The sequence below is a fragment of the Corvus hawaiiensis genome, chromosome 3, assembly GCF_020740725.1.
Source record: "Corvus hawaiiensis isolate bCorHaw1 chromosome 3, bCorHaw1.pri.cur, whole genome shotgun sequence".
NCBI classification, from domain to species: domain Eukaryota; kingdom Metazoa; phylum Chordata; class Aves; order Passeriformes; family Corvidae; genus Corvus; species Corvus hawaiiensis.
Window position 1 is genome coordinate 4,585,323 of NC_063215.1, and position 18,072 is coordinate 4,603,394.

General features: G+C 42.2%; 1 protein-coding gene across 3 annotated transcripts in view; it reads right to left on the reverse strand.

Moving 5' to 3' along the window:
• Positions 1-18,072, reverse strand: part of TFAP2D (transcription factor AP-2 delta) — a 52,057-nt gene that overhangs the window by 13,934 nt on the left and 20,051 nt on the right. For all 3 annotated transcript variants that reach the window (XM_048299335.1, XM_048299334.1, XM_048299336.1), the window contains 2 exons: positions 10,978-11,119; positions 4,545-4,658 (listed from right to left, as the gene is read on the reverse strand). In XM_048299335.1, the coding sequence (XP_048155292.1) occupies positions 4,545-4,658; positions 10,978-11,119 (256 nt within the window). The remainder of the gene's footprint in view (positions 1-4,544; positions 4,659-10,977; positions 11,120-18,072) is intronic.

Here is an 18,072-nt window from a genome sequence, read left to right on the forward strand (position 1 = left end):
AAGTTTCATGAGAAATGAACTCCCCAGATTTTCCCTCATCCATACTCAGGTACATGCCCATGTCTACAGAAGCCGCACATGACTCTGTGGGATTCTGGGGGAAAAAACTTCTGAATTATCAGTAGTAGAAGGCATTTTAAAAGAAACTTCGTTTTATGTAAGTATTTTCCTTTTCTCTTTCCTTTTCCTTTCTCTTTCTTTTGCTCTTGCTCTCACTCTTTACTCTCCTGATGATCCTTATGCTCTCTCCACTTTGGAAGTAAAGGGTGGAAAAAATAGTTTCCTCCCATTAAAACTGTAGAAAATTTCAGGTTCTTTTCTGGTACTGATATGCTGACTTTGATCTCTTTTGTAGTAAACTCAAAAATGCTTTGCACAGATCAGCCTTTAGAGGACAATAAAGAGACATTCCTGTGTCTGGACAAAAAGTCTCAGCACTTAGTAATGGAAATTGATTTTTCCAGGGTTTTCACGTTTGCTCTATGACTTAATGATGAATTTGTCCTCAGAAACTAGGGATGGGATAGCTCGAGTGGTGACTTTCAGACCAAAAACAACACATAGGATTATTTGTGTTCAAAGTGTTCAGAGTCAGGTTGGATGGGGCTTTGAGCAGTCTGGTCTGGTAGAAGGTGTCACTGCACATGGCAGAGGGGTTGGAATGAGATGATCTTTAAGGTATCTTCCAACCTTTTCAGCTCAAAGAAGAGCTGAAGGACAGGTTGGGCAGCCTTACAATGTAGCACCTCTTCTTGAAGTCAGACTTATGCTTAGAAATCTGAGCTACTCCAACACTGAGCCCATGGGGTTTGGGATCCAGCCCTGGCAAGGCAGGCCTTCCCTAAATCTAAATTTATATCACACACAAGGCACCAGACTGGGCTGTAACGAGGGCTGGTGCTTCCAAGAATTCTAAACTTTCACATACATTGATGATATATAGGTACCACTGTGCCCAGGAATAGTTTGGGTTAGTGCTAGTTAGACGAGGTAGAAAAAGCCCCAGAAATTCTGCAGATGAAGAGAAACACAGATAGCCAATGCCTGTTCTCTGGCACTACTTTTATCTGCTAATATCAATATATTTGAAGTTATTTTAAGTTATCAATATAACTTCAACAGCCGACTCATAAGTGAAGTTATCAATGTAACTTCTCTGCAGTAAGATCCTCTAAAATGTATTGAAAAGGGAGAAATGTTGAATGAAACAAACATAAAGTGACCCTGGCTCAGGTAATGCACAATATTTGCTGCTATAAATTTAAGGGTCTGAATCATCTGTTCATGATCAAATAGTATTGGAAAATCATTTGTCATGGAGGATTGAGTTTTCTGAATTCAGATCAGATGAACATCTCAGACAGCAGCTGCACAACCAGGGATGTACCAGAGGTGTAGAAGAGCCTCTGGGGTTTTTTCACAAAGTTGTGCAAAATTCAGCAAGTTTTGGGCTTGCTGGCATCTCCTTTGAAGATTTCCCATTTTGTGCTTTTTGTGAACTTTGAGTTTGGATTTTGAGCAAACCCAGCACTTCTGATCCCTTCCTGGGGACTATCCTGTACTTCAGGTTGGACACATGTTTACAGATTTGATGAATTAGGACTCAGTGGAAAAACTTCAGAGAGAAGTGTGAGCTTGAAGATTTAAAACAGAGGAAATGGGAAAAACTGCTTCTATCTGTCCTGTGCCAGGCTGTGAATGTCAGTCTTAATTATCAACATAGAAAAAATAACATCACAAGCAAGTGGAGCACCCAACTCTACACTGAGGAGCTGTAGGGGAATTTATTCCTAAAGTAAACTCCCTTTCACCCCAAGTTAGTAGAGGCTGGACCCAATTCCCCTGTAGATGCCAGTTGTTATAGCTCTTCTAAAAGTCTTTCACTGTCTTAGAACTTATTTTAATGGTAGACATTTGTGCGATTCCTCTGATTTTTTATGGTCATAAAAAATCTTTTCGGATTTCTGACATCATATCATAGAATCGTGGAATGCTTTGGATTGGAAGGGACAATAAGGACTCTCTAGTTCCCCCATGGCACAGGGTTGGAACAAGATGAGGTTTAAGGTCCTTCCCAGCCCAAACCATACTATGATCTATGATATTTAATCTCAGGAAGACAAGTAGTGGTAGCAGGGGTTGAGATGATCTGGCTGTGAAGACTGCTGGGTTTAGAAGATGAGAATAATAGCTTTTTTTTTTTTTTGGTCTACACTAGGTTTAACTGTTCACAGTGTAAGTGGCTGGTGTCTACTGGTTGGCTGAGCTCCCGTTCTGGTGGAGATCTAGACCGGAATGTTCAGCCAATGGAGTTTAGGGAGAAACTCCATTTACACTGATGTAGATGTCTGTGTTAGGCCTGCTTAATGCAGATTTCTCCTGGAGATCACAGCAGGAGATACACAGCTGGCTGCAGTGGAGGCTCCTACAGGCATCTGAGCAGAGTCAGAAGTCCAGGTTAGAAGCTGATCTGGCCCCAGCATCTCTACACTAGCTGGAAAAGGAATATGGTCTCAGTTCCACCTCTGGGTCTGGCAGCACTCATCAATCCCTAAGCACAATCAGAGAGGACTCTGATTTAAGGCTGGGGAGGCCCCTGTGTAGGATCAGGGCCTATGCTCCTCCAAGTGCCCATCTTCAGCCCAACACTTAGTGTCTACAGCAGACATGAAAGAAAGCACTGACTGCTCCAGGAGCTGCCTGCAGAAGCTTTGCCCTCCAACCTACTGAAGTGCAGCAGAGAAAGAAGGATGGAAGATGTACCAGTTGGCAGTTTTTGTAGCTGAAGTCTTCAGCACTTTATCCTGACTGCTATTTCTACTTTAAACACAGGAATCCTTGGGGATTACCAACCTCATATCACATTTCCTCTGTGTGCATGTAATAGGGAATTATCTCTTTTTCCACAAGCTTAGGTAGCTCGTTAAAATCCCTCTATGAGCATTCTGCATAAATAAAGATGTTTGTCTTGATGTGCAAGTGTAGTTGGGTGTTTTGGAGTGTGTGTATAAGTGAAAATATACACACACCTGGGTGCTCTGTGGGTGCATATGCACAGCACTGCATGAGAATAGGAGTGAGGTTGTCCAGGTGCGTTCATACACACATAGGATGCACACAGATGTGTGTAAGAACAAACAGGAATGTCAGGAATGTGTGCATTTGCAGACAGGGAATTACCCTTACCTTTCCCTTCATCCCAACAGATGGATGGAAGAAGTGGGATGGTGGGCATTTTTGGGATTCCCTTCAAAGTCTGAGGGACTAAACATTAGTTATCACAGAACCTGTCTGCAGGGTGCCTCATGCTCTATCAGAACCTTAATAACTAACAGATTTTGGGACATTGGGACACAGAAGTTTTCTGTCCAACTGATGAAAGAAGAGTGACTCGGCTGGTTGTGTGAAAGAATATACAGCACAATTCTAAGCCTTTATAGGACTATGAAACTTGCTTAATATTATGGTCTCTAAACAGCTCTCGGACAGTTCTTCACATGTTAATTTTTTCATATATCGGCTAATGGATGGAAAAAATTAACAATCTGTAGACTCAGCAGGTTATGTATTCCCCTCTGTGGCCTGAGCAAAGACAGGAGCACCTTCAGGATGTTTCATCAAACTTGTCTTTGATAGATATCTTAGATGACCCCACTATTTCAAAGTGGCCCTCTGGAAGATCCCACCTCACTCTTGAATGTATCTGACACATCGCCTAAAGCAAAAACATGAAATTGCACAGCAACTCCTGAGCTAATAAATCTTTCTGACCCCAAAATATCTATACATTTTTATCCATACCTGGGATAAAATTCTAATGAAGTTTGGACTTGGTGTGCATGTACCATGGGTCTTTGTCTTCAAAACAGCTTCTTAAGCCTGTTTAAACCAGTACATTAAACATTGCTCAGGAACTGAGTCTAAATATATCATCAGTCTCTGGCTTTTTAGTGTTAGTTAGCTTTCCTTCTCCTGGATTTTTCCAGTGTGTTGTTTGGAAATTAGTGAAGTAAAATTGTTTTAGTAGGTAATGTACTTTGGGACCAGTCTGCTTTGGAAGACAAAGAGTTAATAAAATGGTCATGGTAAGCCATTGTCAAATGATCTCAGTAGCTTAGAGGAGCTTCTGGAACTATTTAGTTATTAGGAAGGATGCAGCTTCTTCCTCCTATTATTTCTACTTTGATTAACTTATACTGGTTCAGAACTTGAGTTTCTATGCTTCTGGACCATCCACTTGTGAGCTGTGATTTGGCTCACATCTAAAGCAAGACAATTTTCTGAACAGATGGGGAGATTTGACCAGTAGATGCAGAAAATTACTTATTCAAACTCAGACTGTGGTCCTAGATGCAGGTAGAATGCAGCAAACTTGAACTACATTACTGGGCAAACCTGCACTTTTAATAGGCACACCTAGCAGGGATTATGGATGTTAATTATTTATTTGCATGTCTTTTAGGTAAGGGAGCAAAAACCATTAAAACATCATATGCAGTCTAAATCAAAATTATGGATTTTAGTTTCCTCTTTCAAAATCATACCTGAAATGTGTTAAATGTCTCTGGATGTCGAGGTCTAATATTGGAGTCGGTCTGGAGGATCCGAGGGGTGATCTGTCTTGACTTAGAAGGTCTTGGAATTCTTTACATATTTGTCTAAAAGTAAAATGGAAATCCTTAAATAAGACAGGTGTAATCCTTCCCATAAAGCTAATTCCCAAAACACTGTCACCTTATCCTGAGTGATCTCATTCATAACAGAATTGCTTGGCAGAAGAATTGTGACAGAAATTAAAGGCAAACAAATCCATCTCTGGCTTCCCTGCTCAAATTCTCAGAGCAAACAGCATACAGAATCTCTTGAACATGAATAGTTTCCATCTGAAACCCTGCTAATACTGACATTATAAAATACAATTTTCCTCCTGAATAGGACCCAGTTTGGCAGTGTTAAGTCTAGCGTAGCTCACTTACATTGGCAGCAAGGCTTATGGTTAAAGGAAGTGGTGAACTAGCATTAGAATATGCCTGAAATGTGTAAATTACTTTATTATTTACTTTGTGTAAATACACCAATACTTGTACATGGGCTTGTGTACCTTGTGGGCACTGCTTTATCTGCAAGTTGAAGTCATGAATATTTTGGACTTGCCTTCTTGAACCCCAACCCTTAAGACAAATAGAGCACTAGGGGTTGTGAAGGAAGGACCCCTTGTAGTGACAATTCAGGGTCTGTCTTCTCTGGTTTCCCACCAGCACAGCAGCCCAGCTTCTTTGTAAAGGATGGATGGTCTTACAGTTTTCCCTCTCCCAGTCAGCCTTCCCTGAGGCTTCTAAGGATGCCTCAGCACACCTCAGCACCTGGGGGCTAAATTTGTTCCCTGGAATTCCTCTGTATAGGACCTACCACTAGGAAAGACCTGAAAATAAGGCCTTTTCATTCTTGTATTGTTGTTGTATTGTTGTTTGTAAATTAGCCTAGGAATACTCTACCAATAATTCTTTTAAAAAAGAAACCAAATCAGTTCCATTTAGCTCATGTCCTCAGAAGAGTGCTATCTGGACCATGGGTGAATAGACATCACTTACTTTTTTATGATTCAGTTAATTAAAGAAAGGAAAGAGGACCTCTCCAAATTAGCATATAGTTCTCCATTGCCTGTATTAGAAATATAGGCACTAATGGGGGATCAGGAGGGCATAATCACCTCCAGGTGACCAGGACGCTCAGCTGGGGGCCTGATCTTGGTTGGATTAAGCTGATCGTGGTCACAGTGCCACCCAGTAGAGTGACAAGGGCCGCCCTCACACCCACAGACCACTTGTCGCCATCTGATAACATCCATATAGTGAAGCTCCTCTGGTCTCCTAAACGCTGTGGCTTCCTGAGAATAGATCCTGTTCTGGGTTGTCTCACTGACCTTGCCCAGAATATATTTGGGAAAATTCAATGAGCTATTCTCACATCTTAATAACATGGACAATTGCAATCTGATGACTCGGAGTGTGTGTGGTTTACTTTGTTAGCATAGATGAAATCACTGTCCCTAGGGGCAGTTTCTAATACTAAAGGGCATCTCTGTGGTGCATGATTCCTTTTAGGAGACTCATTGCACATCTCATCCTAGGTAAAGTTTGGGTTTTTATTATCACCTTGTAACCCTTGTCTTTTGGGACAGGGGCATAATGGAAGAAGTGGGTAAACTCAGCTTGTTGGTCTTTAGAAGGTCCTTCACTGCTGAGTTACAGGCAAGAAAACTGTGCTAAACTGGTTTTACCCTTCGCTTTATCACTGTGGTACAAGCTGGGAACAGAGATCTTGGATACTACAGCTCTCTCTTGACTAAGAGGAGAAGCAGAAACCTATTTCCTGCTGTGCTGCTGGACCCCATCCAAGCCTGATTTCTCTAAATGCTTGTCATCTGCGTGGACCTAGACACTGACTGCTTGAAAAGACAGCATCACCCCAGCCTTTCAGGCAAAGAGAGGTATTCAGCAGAAATGTATGTAAATGCAGCATACAGTTTTAATGAATCAGGTCCTTAGAGGAAAAACAGTTCCTTTCAACAGCTGAAAACAGTCAGTCATTTTGGCTTCTAAACAATCCACTATCCCCAGTCGGCCCTGTCAGCACTGCTCTTCTCTCCTTCCTCCAACCTCTATTTTCTACCTGTTGAAAAAGTTCATCTTAAAAGTTCTTTTATTTTGACAAAGAAAAGTGTCAGAACCAAGTGTGCAATTAAGTTCCCTTCTATCTTCACGTGTCAAAAGTCTTTACTAAATGTTGGCAGATTGAAAGAAAAGAAAAAAACTTTTTCATTATACATGAAAAAACCTGCAAAAGCAGTAACCTACTTTTTTTTCAGGGGGATTTCTAGGCAAAGTGGTGTCTCAGAACCTCCACTACCAGTAAAATATCACCTGGGGTAATGACAAGGAGAGGGGTTGGCAATTTTTTCCTGAGCTGGACTGTGACTTTGAAAAAGCAAAGGAAGATGGTTGTGCTGTCCTAGGGGGCACAGATTAATAAAAATAGTCCTGGTCACTCCTGCATGGGAGACATCTAATGATACATGGTCAGATGATCCAGTATATGACCAGGAAAAGATAAAACATTCTGTACTGGGTCAGAACAAGAGCCCAGGTAGGCCATGATCCCTATCAGTGGCTAAAGCAAATGCCTGGTGTTGAGTACAAGAGTGGGGCAAATGTGAGCCCATGAATCTGATTTATTCCAAGTGTGGTAGAGTTGCCAGGTATCCAAGGACCAGATATCAGAGAAGTGTCATGAGCCAGATGCTGATCAGTCTGTGCTGGCTGTAATCAACTCCACAATAAAATTATTCAGAGTATTCTGGTTTGGTCTGTGTAAATGTGGGTGTATCTGTCCCTCTGATCATGTGGAAGACTTTGTGCTGTGAAACTCTGGGATGTTTCCTGTAGGACACTGTGCCTCTCCATCAACTGGAGCAATTGACACAGCCTTCAGCAGTGTTGCATCTGTCCAAGCTGCAAACTGGTAAGGTTCTGTCCCCTGCTGGAAAGCCTTTCAGGCTCTCCCATGCCTCTGCAAGGGGAACTAACCCATGTTTAAAGACCCTATAAAACCCGGTACCACTTTTTTGTCCTATTTTTAGGTGAATTGAATACATATCCTGAAACCTTTTAAACATTTCTAGGGTTAACAGGCCAATATCAGTACCCTTTGGCCAGAATTGTGACAATTCAGTCTTTTTTTGGAGCATCTTGATCTGTCCGGAAAACCATCTACTTGCCCAGACAACCATCTGCTCAGTCAAAGGAGGTGAGTTGAAAGAAAGAGAATTAGGGGACAGGCTTCTTCCATTGTTTATGCCTTTCTTACCCTTTCAGCTCTTTTTCAGCCTGCTTCACTCCCATGCTGCCATTGCTGACACTTGTGTTCAGCAGTGTACACTGGCTACACAGCCCAATCATCTCTTCTTCCCATGATAATTGCCAGGTAAAGCTCTGAATCTTCATTGTCTAGTCCATAAAATTGTTAGAATGGACCATGACACCATCCTGTTGCACCAATCTGTACTGTTCCAGGCAGGTCCCGAGTTTGCAAATGTGAGAGACCATTTCCACAAGATAGCTTTGGAAGATGAGCAGTTTAACACAATGAATGTGGTTTGTCACATGATAGAAAACAGTCCTGTTTTTGTTCTCTATATTTCCACCAGCATGGCCTCAGACCAGGTAGGGCTGAGAGGACAGTGAGGAGTCATTTAAGCTCAGTAGCCTCCATGTGTTTGCTCTTGGCATCTAAAGCAGCAGCTTGTAGCCTTCACTGGCCCATGGGCCACAGTTCTGTGCATGGCAGCTGAACTACTTCCACTCGGGGTGGGTGGATTGCTCAATTACAAGGTATGGATGCCCTTGATGTCAAGGAGGCCTGGGACCTCCTACTGGACAGCAGAGGCTTCCTCACTGTAGACTTTTAGAGCTCTGTTTCATTACCCCCATGTAGATTTTTAATACCCAAGACATCCGTAAGCACTGGCAGATACGACACAGTAACAAAAGGAGATCTGTGTGCCCCTGGAGCAGCAGCTTGTGGCCAAACTGGATAAACCAGTTCAACCCAAATGGCAGTGGATGCCCATGTTTGGACAGCTGAATTGAGCCACTGAATATGGATGTCTAAATTCATAATGGAATTACACCTAGATATGAAAAACTGTGGAAATTGTCTTACTCTTTCCACTTATTTTTCCTCATCACCTCTATTCTAAGGATTGTGGAAATAACTTTGTTCTTTCCCCTTATTTTCCTCAAGAGCCCACAGGTGAGCACTTCTATGGGCTTCTGGCTCTGTCCCACAGTGGACACACACAGGCAGTGGTGCTCCAGATCTTTCCATAGATAAAATTTGCCAAGAGTGATCTTACCACCCTGGAATTTCTGTGTTGGTTTTGGTGGCAGCATAGCAATCCCCACTTTTTCTGGTGCCATTGGTCACAAGCCCCACGAGTCAGGGAAGTTGTGGAATTGCTGAAATTCCAAACTTAGAGCTTAGGTATGGCTGGTGAGTAGTTGAAACTCCTGATGATTGTCGAGAGTTCTTCGATCAGATACCTAGAAGCATGGCTCAGAAATGCCATGCTAATATTGTGACGTCATGTCTCCTGAAACACCTGGGCAGGACTGGGAATCCCTGTTCTCCTTGCAGGCAGGAGAGGGCAGTAGTAACACACACATTGACCCATCTGTCCCTGTTACCAGCACTGTCTGCAGGAGGATGTGGCCTTTCTGTTATCGACAGATCTCTCTGAGCAATTTCCTGGTGCCTTTAACTCATAGGAGGGGGGAAAAGTAATTTTATTCCTAACAAGGGCTGGATAACAGCCTACAAGCACAAAGTTCATGGTGGTTAGAGGTAGTGCATGCCCATGAGACCCCATCTCAGTAGAGAAAGAGGGTGAGAAAGTAGGTATGGGGTGATGAGAAAGGGTAGTGAGACTCTTATGTGCCCCTGAGTGGCACAGCTTTTGGAGACAGGACATAACAGTGACCCACCAATTATTACTACCTGTGGCTTTGTGATTTCTCACTAGAGCCAGGGAAAAATGGAGAAGATTTGTACCATTATGATTGAATTGTTTTCCTTAAATGGGACAAATCCTCAGCTAGGTGGCAGGAGGTTAATGAGCTACACAGCAACGGGGAGACACAACTTGCAGAGAGGAATTTCTTCTGGCCAACTGGTTTATTCTCATGTCTCTGAAACCCCTTGAGCCCTTAAAAGAAATGTGGATAGAGTTAAGGACAAGATAATATTCCACTTACATTATTCCTTTTAATGTACAAGGGAAATAGGAATGTGATATATGAGGTCTCTCATCACCTCTCTCATCATCCTTCTATCACCCCAGGGAAGGATCACAGGCTGTATTCATGGGATCCACAGACCTGAGATGCTTCAGTGCATCTCATCTTTGGGTCAGTGTCAGGGCAAAGTGCTCTGGATACAAGAGGGACGCCAAGGCCAGGAATCCTGGCAAAGCAGAAGGACATTGGGATGCAAAGGACAATCCTGTTGCTGGTCAACCCTTTCTCCAAGTACTGAGTAGTTCGTCCCTGTTGGATATATCACAGCCTTGAAGGGTTTCCAAACACTTCCAGCATGGAGGGGATGATTTGAGAGCTCAGATTTGTGGTCTCAGCTTTCCTGCAGCCTCACGTGTGACACTGCAGTGAGCACAGAGTGTGAACATGTTCAAGGTTACCCCACACAGTCAGACCACACACCTAGGGCATGTCTACCCTGTTCCACACAGACTATTTATTCCTGTTTCCCATGGCTCATGAAGGCTAATTCCTCCCTCATCAAGTCTAATTAACCTAGAAGAAATGTTATCCTAACATGATGTTACTGCTCCAGGGAGAGGAGTGGCTTGTTTAGAGTGAAGTCTGATGCCTCTTTGTGTCTTTAATGTCTTTAGCAAAGCTCCCCTGCTGTTGTACATTGTTCCAGTACCTTTGACTTCAGGGGAGCTCTTGCAGTTTGCATCCAGAGAGGATCTGTCCTTCTGCAAACCAGCTCTCCCTCAGCAGACTAATGATAATTATCTGACAGTAACCAGTACTTCAGTAGAAGCTCAGATCTCCTGCTCACATGCAAACAGGAGACAAAGCCAGTTTCTGTCCCATAGATCTTACCATGTAACAATATCCTCTGTTCTCATCTAAACCAAAGCATCTGGGAAGATGTACGTGCCCCCTTAACCACAGGAAATGAGAGTACAGCCACTGAAACCTCACTGCAGTAAATAAGGTCCCTCTTTCAGCATCCTCAGTGAGGATCTCTCTCACCCGCAGTCAGTGAGCACTGTTGTGATAGCAGACACCACAATCCCAGCTCCATACTCCCACTCCTCCCTCCCCCAACCCCCAGATCCAACATGGAGAAGTGACAGACCGATTTCTTTTTTCGCTTCCCTTCCCTCCTTACTTTGTCGCTAGGATCATCTTTTTCCTCGCTGTCTGCTCTTTCTGTTCCATGTGCTGTCTGGCAATGTGCTCTCCTACTGCCTTGGCAGGGAACTCTGTTTCACAGGTGTAGCCGAAATCTCTGGCCAAATGTAGTGCTTCCCCTGCGGTCAAACAAAATGGGTCAGTCATTTTTTAGGGTTGTTATTATTATCATCATCATCATCATTATGTTGTTGTTGTTATTATTGTTACAGAATTTATTACACTCTTTAAAAAAACCCCAAACAGTAGCAAATCACTTCTGTAGACAGTCATTCTCAAGTCAGTTACCCATTTCAGCCCAACTGGGCTGTTGATATTTAGTCATCAGTTGGTGCCAGGCAGAAGATAAGAAGGACATTCCTCATCAGGTGGAAGGGTGCCCTCTCATGAGAAAATACTGGCCAAGATGCTTGGCCCTGCCTTGCCACCAGTGAGTACTGGGCAGCTGCCCAATTTTGCAAGCCCTGTTCATCATCGATATTCAAGGCATGGAAAGGAGCAAAAAGTAGGAATAAATTACTTTGAAGAATTGTGTCAGCCTTTGGTGCTTCACTTACCTGTGTCTAATGGAAGAAGAGCCCTCTAGCCCAGGAAAGAGCCATGGGGATAACACACATCCCAGTATATTTGCTTAGAGGTTAATCCAGCGGTACAAATGCCCCACACCACAGAAGAGCAGACCCCAAGGGAGAGCTCAATAAATAATCCTGTTTCTAAAAGGATTGCAAACAAAGTTGACCAGGCAAAACAAAAAGGGAAGATGATGAAGAAGACAGTTGCTCTTTCATAGGTGGTTAAATCAAGGTAAAAGAAGCAGCTGGCTCAATTAGGCTTTTGAGAAGTCTGTGACAATGAGCACCTCTCTACCTCACTGCAGAAACTGAACACCAGAACCCAACTCGGTGCTGGCTTCCAAATGCCTCTGGAAGAACAGGACCGTCTTCACTAGCTTAGAGAATCCAGAATTTTATTTTAGGGTTTACTGAACACTCTGACCTGCACACTGCGACTCTGACAACCTCCGTGTGGGATTTATCTGATCAAAAGCAGCTGCCTGGATTGTGAACATCTGTGCCTAAGTTAGTCTTTCCCTGGTGGGAAATAGGTATTTCCAGATGACACTCGCTCTCATCTCATTGTAGAAAGAAGAAATAGGTCAGCTACCAGAAGCGTGTGTTGAAGCACATCTGCATGAGTGACTAACAGAGATGTGCTCCAGAATAGCTTTGGAGTTCAGGGGTTGTGGGTTTTTTTACTTTAGTTTTGTTTTCTTTTCAGAGTTGTGAGTTTGAGTGCCATCAGAAGTGGCATTGGACTCTGGCTCTTTGAAGTTCAAAAGGCTGATGCTGTCAGGAGGGATGCAGGACATGTAACTCCTCCCTTTGAGAATATCTGAAGTGGAATACATCAGATTAAATGTCAATATTGATGTCTGACTTAATACTTTCAAGTCAATGGTGACAAACTAGCGCTTGAAGCAGGTATCATCCTATACTAGAGTAGAAGGTAAAAGGTAGAGTAATTATGGAAAGTCTGGATTAGAACTCAGGAAATCACCTTCTGCTGAAAGCATTGCCTTAGATGAGGTTATTCAAGGCTTTTCCAAGCCTAGCCTTGAATATTTCCAACTATGGAGATTCCACAGCTGTTCTAAGCAACATAATAAAATGTTTAATTATTAATTTTACTTCATTTAATCATTAAATTAAATCATTAAACACACAGAAGTGCTGATTTCTCCCTATTTACTATGATCTGACATGAGAAGACAGATAAAACTGCAAGGAAGATGGGGAGATGAATCCCATCCTCAGCAGGACTTGGCTAAGCCGAGGAAGAGGAGAACTTCCATGGAAACAGTGGTCCTATGCCAGGGATGGTGAGGAATAAGAAACCTCTATTCCAACTCCATTCTCCCCCTTTTCAGATATTATTGTCTCCCCTTCTACCACTGGGGTTTTTACCAGGAAAACACCTCTTGATTCCACAAGCAAATACTTCACTCTGTGTTTATGTGCCCTAGTTTATTCAGGTACTGACAAAATCCATCCACCACTGCCAGGCAATCTGTTTGCTGATACCAGCCAGCAACAACCTCTGCAGCTGTAACAAACTTTACAGCAAAAATTGAAGATTATAGTCAAAATCATCTGCTTTCTTTGGTTTATTTTTAAAACATGATTTCCAGTATTCCTAAAAAGAATGAGGACCTTAATAAGCAATAAGTATCTCTAACTTGAAAGGAGAAATGGTTTCCACTTAGTTGGCAGCCTCTAGAAAAGTAAAATAACTTTCAGTTGAAACAAAATGGATTTCAGTGAAAACAAAATGAATTTCAGTGATAAGTTAACAGAGAATCAGAATGAACAGGCACATAGCTGACTGATTGCTTTGTGTTTCAAACATCTATCCCAGACTTCTTCATGGGTGAGAAAGGGTACAAATTTAAGGCACAGCTTTTAAATTTCTCTGGAGCTGTTTCACATTGTCTATTTCAGATACGCTTTTACTCTTCCTTAAATAAAAACTTACAGAGTAAATCAGTTTCAGAAGAGCACCAGGTTTTTCTTTTCAACTAAATTCCGTTAAAATATTTGATAGGTTTATCTTCATTCCAGCATGGAAAGAAAATAAAAGTTGAACCCTTTGAAGCTGTCATCAAGTGGAATTGCAATTCTCCAGACAGCTTCATCATGGTCCCAGTCAGTCCCAGTAACAACACTGGGAATGTAGACTGCAAAGAATTTAAACATTTAGCCATTGGAAAATCTTGGTTTTGTCAAGAGAGCAGAGCTTTCTGTGATGAAGTGTGGGCATCCATTTAACATGATCAACAACCAAGTGACTGAAATGTGAACGTTTTCACTTACTTTTAGGAAAAAGGGAATGAAAATGTGAATTGTCATTCAAACTTGTATTTAAAAAGATGGTTTATAATATTTGCTAGAGCTGAGAAAATTATACTAAACTGTTCTGATGATCTGAGAAAATTATTCAAGAGTATAAAACCTGTCTGGAGCTGGGATTGTGATTGTGATTGAATGTTAATGGTATATGAAGATATAAAACCATGAGCAAAAAGAAACAAAATTACTTGTCTTTTTAGACAAGATATAGATGGGTAAAAATGTAGATACAAATGTAATTACTGTTTTAAATGAAATAATAATTAAAATATTTTCAATTAAAATTGAAAATATTTTTTTCTGGAAATGGAAAGCTCATCTATACTACAAATGAACATTGGAGCTATGCATATTTATTCATATAAGCATGCATATACCAAAAGGAGTAGGCATCCTGAATTATAACTGCCAATGCTAAATAAAAATAAAAATTTGGACATGAGAACACCCTGCAGAATAAAATTTCTCCTATCTCATTGTTGAGCAAAGATGTTGTTTTAAACCAGGACCAAATGATGATTTAATATTTAGAAATGGACTGTGATATACTTATTTTTTTGTGAATAGACATCCCTGTGATTACTGTACAGGAGGATTAAGTCTTGCTAGGGGAAAGTAGTTTATTCCAAATGTCATAGAATATTTTCTTTCTTTTTCTACAGAAAAATTTGGACAAACATTTACTTTGGGAGAAATTGTGTAAATGTTGGAAATGTGGATGAATGGACCTTTTTTCTTTTACCTTTGATTTGCCATCTTCTGCCTGGTTGTTATTTACATTAGGGTAGGAATCATAATAAAGGTAAAAACCACTAAAATCCCTGACTTTTATAGTTAGTTACCTTGTTTCAATCTAAATTCAATCTAAAATCAAATTTCCCTGTGTGTGATATCCCCAGCTCCTTCCTCCTGCAGACGCAAAGAGCAGGTCCTGGGAATCTTGGACTCTCCTTAAACCCAGCACATGGCTGTGCAGCTCCTGGCAGCGCTGCCTCTCCTCTGCTGTTTGCCAATTGACCAGAGAGCTTTGCCTGATGGAAAAGGACAGCTGCTGGAGCAGAATTGGCAGAGACAGCTCTGGAAAGCCTCGGTGGGGAGAGCAGCCATGTACCTTGAAAGGTTTCTGTGGGCAGGTGCAAGGAGCGGTGTGAGGGTCCCCCGGGGCCAGCAAGAGTGAGAGCTGCTCCTATGCAGAGTGAAGGCAGGAGCTGTGTCCCCAGGAGAGGGACACTCGGCATCTGAACCTCCCACTCTCCTCGGCTGTGCCTCTTCCGGATGCTCTACCCAGCAGAAATGTTACTTAGGGGGAGGAGGGACAGGCGGGAGGTGGAAGGAAAGTTTATTCTATTTGTAGGGTGAGAGGGAGGAGGAACAAGTGGAAGGATATTTAAACAAAGGCTGGTGGGGGAGAAGTGTGACAGTTGAGAGCACGATGAAAAAAGCAACCACTGACCTATTTTTTCTCAAGAGCTTTTGTCCCCAAATGATGAATGTCACTAATTCTGTGTCTAGGAAATTTAGTGTCTTAATCAGGTTTGACAGGAAAACAAACTCTAGCATTTTTTGTAAGTTTCCCTTTTTCTTATCTGATTGTTTTTAAATCGTTCATGCACTGCTTTTACCTGCATCTGCAATCACATTTGTTTTGTCTCTAAGTGACCGATTCAAAGAGAAGGGGACATCTCCCCTCTTTTCACATCCTTCCTTGCTCCCACTGGAGATGCTTTTGACTCTTGAGCCTGCAGTAAAGCTTAGCCTTGGAAATACTAGTATTTATTGGAGGAGCCTTTATTTCACAGCTAATATGCAGGAATTTTCCTTGTGGAGCTCGTAAGAAAAATGACCCTTCCTTCCCTCTAGTCCAGGCACTAGAGGGCATCCCTCGCCTGCAGGTTACACAAAGATGTGTCCCCAAACTGCTCAGGAGAGTCCTGCAACACTGATTTCATTCTCCCTGTCCGCCTTTGCACTCGTGCTGATTTATGTGCATGACAAAAAGGACAGAACTGATCTGTCAAACAATTCCTACTTTGGGCTGCAGACGTCCCTACCAAAGACACTAAAGATGCAACCTGACCAAACCAACAGTAAACATCCTGCAGTGAAGCTAAACTCCAAAAGAAAGAAATTTGCAGAAAACAGGAGGCCACAGAATAATTTTCATAAAATCCGAACCTTCATGTGATGGCCACAGCCTAGAAATAAATTGCATTTCCTCGTTGAGTTTAACAGACTTCCCAAAGCTCAATGATTTTTGTATGTTTTACAGGAAGAGAAGTATTAGTCATGCCAGAGACTTTTGACATGGTTTTGGCCAAAAAACATAATAATCATGCAATAAATTTTGCCTTAACTTACATCACACAGATATTCAAGAGGTTGGCCACACTCCTACCTTAAAGAGATATGAAAACCTCAATATATTGAAGACTGTGAGGACCTTTAGTAATAATAAATTTAGAACTATCTAAAGAAGTCAAGAGTGACACAATCCTGGGTCCTTACGAGAGGTACACAGAGTGTACCTGATATTTTAGATATTTAATAAAACTAAAAAATTATTATTTCAATTTCTGTATTGATATCACACAGAAAAAGCTAATGTCGCTTTCTCTCTGGATTCTCTAAATCGCAGAATAAGCCTGTGGCCTTTCATTTCTGCCTCCTTCAGCAGCAGGAACCATTGAAGGATGGGTTTCCTTGATGAAGTTGTGCTGTAAGTTAGTTCCACCTGGAAGGAATATCTGCATGTCCAAAGTGAGAACAGCTTATACCACAAAGAATTCAATGAGCGCTGTCAAGTTTGACCCAGGATTAGTTACACAGACAGGAAATGAGCTTCACTTAGTTTTCTGTTGGAATATTAACATGGTGGTGCCTTTCCCAAAAATTCTAGTAGATAAAATTCATGATTAACACATGCAGGCAAAAAGGTCTCTACCAAAGTGAGCTCACTCACATCAGTATTTATCTTTAGGACTCCCAGCAAAGCAGTCCAAGAACAGAAGCAGCACCATAGGCTTGATATCAGGTTTGCTTTGAATAAAGGGCAGGGAGGTAGGCACAGTTCCATTCCTGGGAAACAGGAATCTAATCCTTACTTAAAGGTACTCAGCCTTCAATCCCAGGCCAGCAGCTGTCGGAGAGCCACCTCCCTCTCAGTCTCTTCTGATGAATGAATAACTGACCATATAGAATCCCAGAATCATGGAATGATCTGGGTTGGAAGAAACCTTAAAGTTCATCTCAATCCAACCCCCTGCCATGGGCAGGGACACCTTCCACCAGACCAGGTTGCTTCAAGCCTTGTCCAACCTGGCCTTGAACACTTCCAGGGATGGAGTAGCCACAGCTTCTCTGGGCAGCCTGTGCCAGGGCCTCACCACCCTCACAGGGAAGAATTTCTTCCTAATTTCAGCTTTCAGTTTAAGCCATTGCTCTGTTTACTAATAAACACCAGCTGTATTTATTCTTCCCTGACATGAGATGCCTGAAGGTGGAAACAGCCCTTGCTCCTCTAACCTGGCACCTTTCCTAAGCTCCATTAGAGCTTTCTCTTGCAAGCAGGTGTGATATGGACACACATGTAGTTCAGAGCAGCCCCATTGGAGTTCCTTGTGCTCAGTGGCCCCTGAAAATATCACTCCCTTGTCATAAACGCTGACAACCTCCAGTGTTGAGGATTCAGTGCTATTTCAGCCTGGATGAGTCTCCATCCTTTGAGATAATAAAAAACTCACAAGGTCCTGAGCAAGCTCTTCTAATTGACCCTGCTTTGAGCAGGAGGATTGGCCTGGGAGACCACCAGAAGTGCCTTCCAGCCTCAATCCTTCTATAATTCTGTAATTCTGTAATTCTGTGGTAATATGTGCTGAGACCTCAGCCTACTTGCCTAGATCTGTATGGACCTTTCAGGTTATGATCGTAGAAGGTATTGACCTTTAGGATGAGCTGAGTTCTGTCAGCATCAAGGAGGAGGGATCTGAAATTCCCAGAGCTGCTACTCACAGCCAGACAACAAACTGGGTACTTAGTGGATTCACCCAGAATAGAAGAGATGCAGGTAGAGTTTCTTCCCTTTGCCTGAGGAGTTTGAACCTGCATCTCCCAGCTGAAGGTTTGAAGAGCCTGGCAGTATTTGGTGAATGATATTTAAACAACAAATA